Raw genomic sequence first — 12,254 nt, 5'->3', positions numbered from 1 at the left:
TTATAAATATATGTACTTTTCCAGTGATCAAATAATTGTGCGGCAATCACAAGTTGATAAATTGTATGCTGGCTTGAAGGATTTGGCCTTAGAACGTCGAGCAAAACTTGATGAGGGTTTGAAATTATTTTCACTGAACAGAGAGGTTGATGACATTATGCAATGGATCTCAGAGCGAGAAATGGTTGCTGGCTCACATGAGCTTGGTCAAGATTATGATCATGTTGTGGTTGGTATTTTATTTTGTGAATTGATTAATTGATTATGATTTATTATTGTTAGAGTGATTGAAAGCATCATGCTTTCTGTTTCTTGTTTAATTTTATTTTGATATGAATGTTAGCTTTTTCACTTAGTTTTTTGGTATGAAAATATTGTCTGAACATCGATCAAAAATGAAATATATCTTCAGTTTTTGATGTTTATATCATTTAGTAATTGTGACTAAGTTTTGAAAATAGTCTTTATCATTAATTAAAACTTGCACATTATGTAGTATATTTTAAAATTGCTTCAAGAAATGTATTGATATATTTTTTTTAACCTTCAATTCGCATCTTTGTTCATTTGTTCAAACTTTGTTTAGAAGTTCAGCTAGAATTCAAAGTTTTTAGTGTAGCTTTTGGAGGGGAGACTACCGTCCAAGCTTTATGTATTCCCACCCAGACAATTCTCTAGCAGAGGATCTTAGAAACTTTGACAGAAATCCCGTCATCATGCTCTAAATTTTTTGTCCTTGTGTGATATATATATATATATATATATATATATATATATACACACAGTTAACTGAAAGAAACACAGATACATGCAAGTAGCTTTTTGATTCTGATTTTTAGGAAAAAAAGCATTATAAAAATAAACTAGTAAATTATTGTGATGGAAAATAGTTAAGCTATCCACTCTTCTAAAATGTATTATCAGATTAAAGTACAAAAACCTTAAGGGCCAGAAATTGAAATCATGTCAAAAGTTTAATTATTGTTTGAAGATGAAGGGAAGTAAATGAGAATTTAACCTGCTAAAATTGATTTCATTCCGTCTTCTATCATTTGTAACCAAGAATAAATTTAGACTTGAATCATCTACTATCTTCACATTGAAGTGGATCCAGCTAATGCATTGGAGCTAAACATCTGCCATTCATCAGATCTTGAGTTTTTATTGAACTCTTGCTTTTTTTTTCCCATGTGGAAGCTTTTTTAAAAATAAGCTTAAGGCTAATAATGGAAAAGAAAAAAAAGTAGAATATAAGGCTATGTCCATCTCACAAAGTACTGCCATCGATTCTGTAGCATTTACTTCTGTAATCACAACAAAGTGATTTTTTGAGAACAAGGGTACTCAAGTGAAGTGGAGTATTTTTGGACTTGATGCTGATTTGTTGATTAGCTGTTCTTACATCCAACAACTTGACAACTTGCTGCAATTGTAAGTTTTTTCATTCAAGTATTTTTTTATTAAAATAAAATATAGTTTATTCTTTGATGTAGAAAAACAAGTTTTTTAGTTTAACATTTTATTTTCTGTAGTTTTAAGTTTAACAGAGCAATGATTTTTTATTTTGATAATTTTAATGTTTATTAGGTTCTTATAAGGATTGCAAAAATAAGATATAATATGAATAATTAATATCAATATTTTTTTTAGATGCTGCAAGAGCGATTCAAGGAGTTTGCTCGTGAAACTGAAGTAATAGGAACTGAACGAGTTGCTGAAGTGAATGAAAGTGCAGACCAGCTAATTGCTAGTGGCCATTCAGATAGTGCACTAATTGCAGAATTTAAGGATACTTTGAATGAAGCTTGGGCAGACCTGCTGGAATTAATTGACACAAGGACGCAAATGCTTGCTGCATCTTGGAAACTACATAGGTTCTTCCATGATTGCAAAGATCTACTTGGCAGAATATTGGTAAGATATTCGTTTTAATGTGTGCTAATAATGTTGCAGTTCTATTTTTAGTCTAACTAAAAATTGATTTTTTTTTAAGGAAAAACAAAATTCTATGTCAGATGAACTTGGTAAAGATGGAGTCAGTGTCTCTAGCTTGCAGAGGAAGCATGCAAATTTCGAAAATGATCTTCAAACATTAGGAACAGCGGTATTTAAAAAAATATTTTTCTAGCAATTTTGATTGTCATTTTATCTTTCTCGGTGTGAAAATTATTTCTATTGTTCTTATAGTGTTATAATCTGAAGTAGAAACATTTATGTATAGCTGTAGGTTTTTAGTATGGAAGAACTTGTTTTAGAATTTACGTTGAAAATTATGTTAGAAAAATACAAAAATAAATACTGCAGTGGGCAGGTAAAGGGCAGTAACTGCATTTTTCCCCCCCATTTTTGTCATCTGTTGTGCGTTAGCTTTACTGTACAAGCTTGCTTATTTTGTTTCTGCTGGAATAAAACATCTATTTCCAACATTTCCCTGTTCGCATTGAATCCTACACACATTTCTTCAAATATCTCAAACTCATTTCTGCAGATACTCTCGTTTACCTGCTCATGGCAGAATAAACATCTAAAATGTTTATATTTTATGAATTAAAAATAATATATAATTCTCACAAAAGTATCAAAACAATAAATTTCACTCTTAAATAACATGTTTTACTTAGCAACCAAAAATTAGTTATGATACTGAAAAATTAAAAAACATAATGCAAAAAATATACTGGAAGTTTGGTTCGCCAGATCAGAGCACACCCTGAAAATGATAATTTTCTAGATCCAAGTTTCGAGCACTTGAAATCCTATCTGACAGAGAAATAGCAAAATACTTACATTACAATTGTTTGCCTTTATTTATTTTAAATATATATATATATATAATATATGTAACATTTGAAATTAACATCGACACAATGTTTTTATATCCTTGTTACTATACAGTCAGTAAGTAACAAACCATTGAATTTTTCATAACTTATTCTAATGAAATTAAGTTCCCCTACAGTGGTTGGATTAAACATAGTGATAGGGTAAAATAAGAAAAACAACGTTAAAAAAAGCACAAATTTGCTAATTACAGCAGACACGTGTTTCGGCGTTACAGGGAACGCCTTTTTCAATGCAAAAAGTAATGAGCTTATGGATAAAAAGACATCCGACAAAAGCCAAGAGCAAATAAGCATGCAGTTTAAAAGATAAAAATAGTGGATTAGCCAAACACCAATGAGAAAAATATAAACCGATCTGGAACCAATAGGAATGCATGCAAAGGCCAAGAGCTTTCTCTTAGGTACGGAACCCAGAAAGAAAGAAATTCAATTAGACGAAGATTAAGCTGAAGCTTAAACAAAAAGAAAATGTCGGTAACCGTGAACCGCAAGAAAGGAAAAGCTGAATGGAAGGAAAAAAAAAAACACAAAATGAAATAAACAGAAACAAAAATATTCGAAAAAAGGAAAAATAAAGGTAAATAGAAGAAAATGCGGGGGGGGGGGGGGATGTCAACAAGACAAAAAAGGCAAAAATGAACAAAGGAAGATATATGAAAATGAATGGGGGAAAAAGGGGGGGGGGAAAGGACAGTATTAAAGATATGGGAGCCAAATGTTGGAAAAATATGGAACAGCTTTAAGATCATTAACTAAGTTAGAACTGTTCCTCAAAATATGAAAAGATTCCCAAAAGTCAAGATCTGATGAATTGGGACATTTTTAGATAATCTGATAAGAGTTAAAATCAAAAGAGTGATTCGAATCCCAACAATGTTGAGCAATACTAGACTTATTTAATTGTTGTTTTTTCACATAATTTTGATGCTCTTTCAAGCGAATTTTTAAAGCATGCAGAGTCTGTCCAATATAGGCAAGTTTACAACTACAATTAATTCTATAAATTCCACAACAATTAAGAGGGTGAATAGGATCTTTAAGAGAAGAGAATGAAAGTTTATTATTAGGAGAGAACACCACCTGGAATAGGAAATGTTTTAGAATCTTAGCAACCTGATAGCTTACAGATGGAAAGAATGGCAAAACAACCAAATTCTTTCTAATGAAGGTTCGGTTAAGAACATTAGTTTGGGATTTATTTGAAAGTTTATTATAAATGGAATCAAAGTTGGCAGACAGTCTCTATCAATTGCCACAGCTTTAAGATTATTAAGTTCCACTTTAAGAAGTTCCAATGAAGAACAAATATTAATTGCGCGATAAACAAAAGAATTGAAAGCAGAACATTTTTGATTTTGGAGGATGAGACAATAGTCTATGAGGAGGTAAAGAAACAGCAAAAGGTTTGCGATAAACTAGTTTCAAAACCAATTTCAGTACCAGAAACAAGTACATCAAGAAATGAAATGTAATTATTCCGTTCTTTCTCACAAGAAAACTGAATATGAGGATCAATGGAGTTTAAAATAGGTAAAAGCTCATCACCCTCAAACTTATCTTATAGTGATAAGTTTGAGGGGTTGAACATTTGTAGGGTTAAAACAAATGATAACTCTTTTTTCTTTCATTAAATAGCTTAAAACTGATGTTTCAGAAAATGCCTTTAAAACTATATTTTACAAAATTTGCACTATTATAAGCTATTTTTCCTTGTTTCTGATTTTGTTATTAGAAGACTCAGCTGTAGTTTTAAAATGATAATTAAATAAGACTTTGAAAGTTGTTTATGTTCAAAATCCCTTTCTTCATAGGTACAGCAAATTCAAGAAGAATCTGAAAACTTACAAAGTGCTTATGCTGGTGACAAAGCCAAAGAAATAACAAATCGTGAAGGAGAAGTTGTAGGAGCATGGCAGAGGCTTTTATCAATGTGCGAGGAAAGAAAACTGAAACTTGTTGATACAAATGATTTGTTCAAATTCTTAAACATGGTTAGAGACTTAATGTTATGGATGGAAGATATTGTGCGTCAAATGAACACATCTGAAAAACCCAGGTGAGTTTATGTTCTGTTTTATGCTGTTCAATTTAAATGTTCTTTATTTTTACCGAGATCAAATTGAAGCATTAAGATTAAAACTCCTACATTTTTGCAATGTCATTAAATATATTACCTACCAAGTCGTGTTTTCAGCGGGAGACGCTAGCATTTTTGCTATTTTTTATTTCTCAGTTTGTAAGAAGTCTCCAGACTCTTTTATTGTGAAGGATTTCCCTGATCTCCATTCCATTGCAACGTGCATTCACTAAAAGTGAAATATATCAATTGATTTTTTTTGCCATTAATACTTGAGTATAGGTCAATAAATTTTTTGCACAGAAAAAAGGATACGAAGTTGACGGATGAATTTTTACACAAGGCTAAATACTGAAATTTTTTCTTTGAACAGCACTTACAAATCTGAACTTAGTCTATAAAATCCATGAAAACTGCATGTATTGCAATATTAAGAATTTTCGTTGTAAGAAATAGCCAAAATAAGGAATGCATAAATAAAAATAAATACATAAAATTATAGTTTAAGATTCATTTACTATTATTCTTGTGTACTTATTTTATTTTCCATTCCAAAATAATGTGTAGCAATATGACTTTTCATTTTGCTTTTTTTAAAGTTTTCAGTATTAAACTAGTGTCATTGGTAGATTTCAAGTTTTGCTAAGTATAAATTAGATACATATGTACATTTAAAATGTAACAAAGAAAGAATAAGCTTATTTAAAAAACATAGTTACTGCATAGTTTTATAAAGTAAACATATTTGTTTTTAATAAAATTTTTAAATCTACTATATTGTTCTAGTTTTAATTTTAAACTTATTAAGCAATGTTACCTAAAATATTTTAAAGACTAGAAACCATGAAACTTTTCCTTTAATCTGTAAAGCAATTTTTTTTTGTGTTGGAATTAAAATATTTTATGAATGCTGTGCAAATTAAATATTTTGTATGAGCATGTACCTTTTTAATTTAGGGATGTATCCGGTGTTGAACTATTGATGAACAATCATCAGAGTTTGAAAGCAGAAATTGATGCACGAGAAGATAATATTAGAGTCTGTGTTAATTTGGGAAAAGAACTACTAGACAGAAATCACTATGCCTCTAACGAGGTAAGATTTTTTAAAATGTTTTTTCAATAATCAATATATTTTTTCTTTTTCAGGTAAATGATGTATTGTAATTTTTGTTTGAAATCTTATAGAAGAAACTTGTCAAGAATCCAATTTTTATGCTGATATATTTAAAGTTAGTTTAAGGTTCTATGGTGTTAGGCAAGTTAAGGAAATATTAGTGAACTTATGTAAGTATGATAAAAACATATCACTAGAGCAAAGAGGTAAATAAATCTTCAAAGAAGCCTTCATTCAAAGCTGTTACTTATTACTGGTACTTATCTTATTCTTTCATGAAAGTTCTGATTTTCTTTATCATTAACATTTCTATTTGTAAGTTTTTGTATAAATTAAATATGATTAAAGATATGAGACCTAGGTTAGACTAACTGCTATCTATTTTTTAAAAAAATCAAAAAAGCCATATCAGGGTTTGGATGCACAAAAGAGGAAAGCATAGATACTGTATGAGCTGATAACTGCTTCCTTTTTGAAGTCTGTTAAAAATGCCCGTTTTGTAAATTGCTTTTTAGTATTCTTTTCAATCTATCAAAATATAAGTTATGCTTTAGTTTTAAACTGTTTAAAGTGTTAAAGGAATCAACTTTTTTGTATAGAAAATTACTTTTATAAGTCAACTATTTACTATAAATAATATAGCTTAATGTATTTAGCCCAACTTTTTTGTTTTTATCTGCAGATAAAAGAAAAGCTGCTTTCGCTCACAAATCAACAAACCTCGATGATGAACAGGTGGGATGAAAGATGGGAACATCTTCAGCTCAGTAAGACTTTATATTGCGGTTGTTCTCTTTTTTAATCTTTTGTTGTTTCAAAAGAATACTTGATATTTTTTATGCTTTTCATTTTGAGCAGAAAAAAAAATCATACATTTGAAAATGCTTAAATGCAATAATTTTTCTTATAGTTCTTGAAGTATATCAATTTGCTCGAGATGCTGCTGTTGCAGAAGCTTGGCTTGTTGCACAAGAACCGTACCTGCTTAGCCAAGAGCTTGGGGTAACTTTTATTCCTTAATATAATATTACACTTAAAAGGTTTTAACGCCTAAATTAAACACTAAAAGATTAAGTTCTTTTAGTTTTTATTAAAGTTTTGCTAAAAATTTGTTTTTTGCTGATTGAAGGCTAGATAAATGCAGTTTTAATTACAGTCGAGCCCGCATAATGGAATAGTCAATTTGCCGTTAAAAAATATTCTAATAAGCGGATATTCCATTATCCGGGATAAAAATAATAAGTTACAACGATTTGGTACACTAAAAATTAAGCAGGATATTTTCTTTTAAACAATATTCCAGTAAGCGGGCTTGAGTGTATGTGTAAAAAGAAAATACTTTGCTTTTGTGTATTTTTTATTCTTTATTGTATGAAATCATTTGCAAATTTTACTTAAATTTTCCATTTTAAAATAACTATTTCAGCACTCTATTGATGACGTAGAAACACTCATCAAGAAACATGAAGCATTTGAAAAGTCAGCTGCTGCACAAGAGGAAAGATTTGCTGCATTAGAACGAATGACTACGGTAAGTTTTAAATATATATGTTAATGGATCATATCCAGAGATATAAAACTGCTAATTTTATGTTCATTGGTAATTCCTAATTTTGTTTAATGTATTAGTTCGAACTAAAAGAACATCGAAGAAAAGAAGAGGAAGAAGAAATGCAGAGGCAAGCAGAACTAGCTAGACTTGCAGCTTTAGAACAACCTCCTCAAGATGTTCCTACAGACAGGTAAAATATTTCTTTACTACCTAAAGTTATTACCGAATTTTTGTAAAATAACTATTAAAGTTTTTCATTTCAGAGATTTTATTAATCGTCGCTTCAAAGCAACTGTAGATATCTTATTGTTATTTCTGGGATTAGATATCTTACTGTTGCTCTGCTGGAACAAAATCAACTTTGAAAGGATTAATAAATAAACTTTAATATTTGGAACATCAGTTACGTTATTTTATTTTAAAATGTTTCTACAGAGAAAGTTGTTACATGAAATGAATTAAATTTCCAATATAATTTTAGCTAAAGTTTAGCTTTCAAGGAAAGAGCTCAATGATATTCGATTCCCAAAAGCATTAAATGGGAGTAAGGGAAGAAGTTAAAAAATTTTTCAAAGTGAGAGTGATCTAAATATATTTGATTTCTAACCAAATCGTTAAAAAACGTCCACAATGGTCTTCAAACTTACCTGATATTTTTTGGTCTTAAAATGAGTATATGTTGCTCATTTGAAAGAAGAGTGCCACAATACAAAGAAATGAGATTTTACAGGGGAAGCATTTGAAGTTGAACTCTTCAGGAAAAATGCTGTAAGAAAAGTAAATTTTTGCTGTGATCTTCAGTGGTTACAAAAACAAAAATCTGTTATTATTTTCCAAAGAAGATAACGTCATTTGAAGCCCTTTCAGCGAAAAGAAAAGAATATTAAAAATTTCGTATTGTGGCACTCTTCCAAAAGTGCAATGTGTATATTGAGGTGTATTCATTGTGTTCTTTTGTTATTTTAATCCCGTAATTTTTTGTCTCCTATAGAGTCGATTCTGAACGATCACCTGAAAGAGAAGCACTATTAGCAGTCAATGGAGAACAAGAAAGTTCACAAGAAGGTAAAGTTGTTGAGGGTATGGTTTTACAAAGAAATAGTAATGCCTTGATGTTCGCATTGTGAGTTAGGTAACATTGAGCTTAGGTTTGCATTGTGACTTCAGAGATTGTATGTTTTTTATTTTGTTACTTGATAATTTTGTTACTTGAATGTTTGAAAGAATTCTTCGCTTATTGCTAATTTAACATTCCTATTTAGCCACTTTCAATTTCAAAGTATATCTTGGTTTCTGTATAACATGTACTTTTTTTAAAATTACTTTTGATAAAACACTGTATTTTCTGATTTTTTTAAGGGCATTTTTCTTTTCAAAGCATCTAACTTTTTTTTTCTTCAAAAGCATCATTTTTGTTGGTTTGGTTCAGACAAACTTTGACATATGTTCTAATACATTTTACAAATTTTTAAACATTTGATTAAGCAGAGTTAAAGTGAAGAGGGTAATAGAGACATAGGGATGTATTTAGTAGTTAGTTTTTAAATTGTAAGAATTTGTTGGTTACTATTTTAAGTTTTAAATTGTTGCAAACATTCATTTTCTAAATTTCAGATAGACTTTTTTCTTTTAATTTATATATTTATTTATTTTTTGCTAGTGTTCTGTGTCTTGTGGAAAAGAAAAAGGGAAATGTAGTTCATGTATTCTACATACTTAAATCCTTCTGCAGTAGTTATTGGATTGGCCTCAGGTTTCACCACAAAATAATAACATGTTCTGCAAATTCAAAATTAATCCATTTCAGGTGGGGGGGGGGGGAGGAATCAAAGAAGCTTATGTTATTTGTTTTGTTTGCAGTCATTAAGTTATATTTTTCAACTTGTTTCAAGTTTTTAAGTTCAGTGTTCAAGTTTTTGAAAACTTGCTGAAAGCTCTCAATAGCCTAAGAATACTAAAAACTGATCTATTTTTAAAATCTGCAGCTAATATTTAACTTTTGAGATTTAAATAATAAACTCAAAACATTTTCAAATATGTATAACCGTCCTAATTTTTGTTATACATAGAGGTACATTTTTTAAAAATACTATGTACAATTTTTATAGCATACTCATAAAAAAATACAAATAAATAGAACTAAAACATCTGTTAATGTTTACACACACACTAAATTATGTATAAATAACACTAAATTATGTATATTAAACAACATTGCAATTACTTACTGACTTTAAAAGATATGTATAAAATTGCATGCTGAACAAGTACGTGATAACTATTTTTAAGCAATATATCTTTAGATTCATTCATACATTGTAACGGTACTTTATTAGTTAAGAAAACCATAGAAAATGATGTAACTTTTGTTCTTTTGAAATCTGTTGTTTTTTTCTTTGTCTATTTAAAATTTGCCTGCTTTGTTTTTATTAAGATTTCTATTCTTGTCATTCTAAATGCATGATTTTTCTGAGCCTGTATAAAATTTTTTTTTGCACGTATGCATGTTCTTATATTTATTTTGCATTCAGTGATGAAAAGAGCATCGCCTGCTAAGAAGGAAACTCCCATTGTGAAAGCAAAGACAGGTATAGCAGCTTTTTATTGCAGCTTTGTAGAAGTAGAATTGTGCTGAAAAGTTGCCAGATAATGTGTTCAGATCATTTTAATTAGTCAATGTATCTGAGCAAATTGTTTTTGATGAATTTAATGATCCTTACTATTCATTGAAATCAAGTACTTCTGCTACACAAAACTTCACAGAAATATATATTTAGATACACGCACAAAAAAGTACTTCTACAGTTGAACCTCAATAAAGCAAATTAAAATGGACCTTTAAAATTAATTCTTCTTTCTTAACCATAGTTTGTGTTATCCAAATAACAACAAATAGCGTTATGTGTAAATACAATATGATTTTAGATTACAAATGTAATTAGCCTTAACCATAATACATTTTAGGGGTATTAGGATTTATGAGGTTTGATTATATTAACTGTCCTTCTTTCTACTTTTCTATTTTGTTTTACAATCTACATTTAAAAAAATTTTAACACTGTATACATACAAATTTGTATTAACCCCAAATAAGGAATTTCAAGAGTAAGGTTGCGATAATAAGCATTAAACGATTTTAAAACTCTGTCTAAAGTTAGTAGTCATTACGTGTATTTTCCATTGTTAATTACCAAGCATGCCTTTCTTATTTACAGTGCAGTTCATGAAGTTGGTTTCCAACAAATAAAGAAAAGGAACTCTAGACTGTTCATTATGAAATTGTTTAATTACAAATAAACTAAACTAATTAATAATGCAAGATAATTGAACAAAGATTAATATTATTCGTTACCTATGGGAGCTAACTACAGATAAAAGTTGTTGATTATGCTTTTATATTAGATTTAAACTTGAATAAAGTTTTCTGTAAGACTAGGGATGGATAGGTAATTTTCAATTGAAAGTTGCATGCAAAACTAATCTATTTGAATTTCGGCTATGTATGAAAGCAAGCATAAAAGATTTGGTTTCAAAAGCTGCTTTATTGATTTATTTGAACTCTGAGGAATGAGTGAATGTTTGCATTTCCTTTTCTTAAAAGAAAAATCTTTCTTGTTTCATTGACTTAGAATGTTTGTTCATGGTATGTTATTTGATAGTAAAAGAATCTTAAATGTTCTTTTTAAAAGTTAATTTTTTAAATTGCCGATGATCCACATGTTCATTTTGTTATCTTGACCTTTTTTTTTTTGTCCTTAAATTCAAGATGATTAAATTGTACAAAAAATGTTTGTCTGAAAGAAATACATTAAAATATATTTAAAAGAATATATGATATATGCCTATGATATTTTTTTTTATGTTCAAAAAAAATTTAAATTTGCTGGGTGCAAACTGTAAATTCATAAATGAAAATATTTTGTTTGTTAAAGGTTCATATTTGTGTATTACGTGTCTGCACGTATATGATAATATTCCAAACCTTTGCTTGGATCATTTGAATTTTTCTTTATCTTGAAGTCATGGTGATCTGAAATGAAGCTGGTTGTAAGTTGTAAAAGGAAGGCTATCAGTCATCTTTTAATTTACTGTCGGCAGTTTCTGGAAGGAAAAAAAAAAAACATTTCTTACATCTATTTTTTTTCTTATGTTTTAAAAACCTGAAGTAATGGATTTAAGAAAAAATGTATTAGGCACACTGAAAACATTTCCAATTTATTTATACTGGTTTTTTAATGTTGGTTCTCTTTTTCTATTTTTAGCTGCAACAACATCCCTAAGTGGAGCTCCCCAAGAGTCTCAGTCAGCACCAAGCAGTAAGTATTTGAAAATTTAAAAAGTATTTGTATTGCCAACATTGTTATTATTCACCTTTTTAGTTTTGATTAGTTATTAGTCATATTTAATAATCAAACTTGTTATCGCTTCAGTTTACAATTCCTATTTTATCAATCAGTTTTCCTGATGAAATTTAAAATTGATTAATAGAATGTAAAAATATTTTAAATTTGCAACTAAAAAAACACTTTCTGAGAAAAAAGATATTTTACATTTTTGTATATTTTTGCGCATTACGTTATCTATTACATAGTTTTGTTCAGGGTATTCATTTAAAAACCTTAATGATTTTTGCAATTAAGTTTTAAAAAGTTGTCCCATGTTCAA

General features: G+C 29.0%; 1 protein-coding gene across 4 annotated transcripts in view; it reads left to right on the top strand.

Annotated features, from left to right (window-relative positions):
- Positions 1–12,254, top strand: part of LOC129229607 (spectrin beta chain-like) — a 73,299-nt gene that overhangs the window by 50,680 nt on the left and 10,365 nt on the right. For 2 of the 4 annotated variants that reach the window (XM_054863968.1, XM_054863951.1), the window contains exons 33-44: positions 25–229; positions 1,651–1,914; positions 1,994–2,104; positions 4,655–4,899; positions 5,878–6,016; positions 6,720–6,804; positions 6,948–7,039; positions 7,464–7,568; positions 7,667–7,779; positions 8,581–8,654; positions 10,121–10,177; positions 11,852–11,905. In XM_054863968.1, the coding sequence (XP_054719943.1) occupies positions 25–229; positions 1,651–1,914; positions 1,994–2,104; positions 4,655–4,899; positions 5,878–6,016; positions 6,720–6,804; positions 6,948–7,039; positions 7,464–7,568; positions 7,667–7,779; positions 8,581–8,654; positions 10,121–10,177; positions 11,852–11,905 (1,544 nt within the window). The remainder of the gene's footprint in view (positions 1–24; positions 230–1,650; positions 1,915–1,993; positions 2,105–4,654; positions 4,900–5,877; positions 6,017–6,719; positions 6,805–6,947; positions 7,040–7,463; positions 7,569–7,666; positions 7,780–8,580; positions 8,655–10,120; positions 10,178–11,851; positions 11,906–12,254) is intronic. The other 2 variants (XM_054863977.1, XM_054863960.1) reach the window with 1 other exon arrangement.

The sequence above is a fragment of the Uloborus diversus genome, chromosome 1, assembly GCF_026930045.1.
Source record: "Uloborus diversus isolate 005 chromosome 1, Udiv.v.3.1, whole genome shotgun sequence".
NCBI lineage: Eukaryota > Metazoa > Arthropoda > Arachnida > Araneae > Uloboridae > Uloborus > Uloborus diversus.
This window is presented reverse-complemented; position numbering and strand designations above follow the sequence as displayed.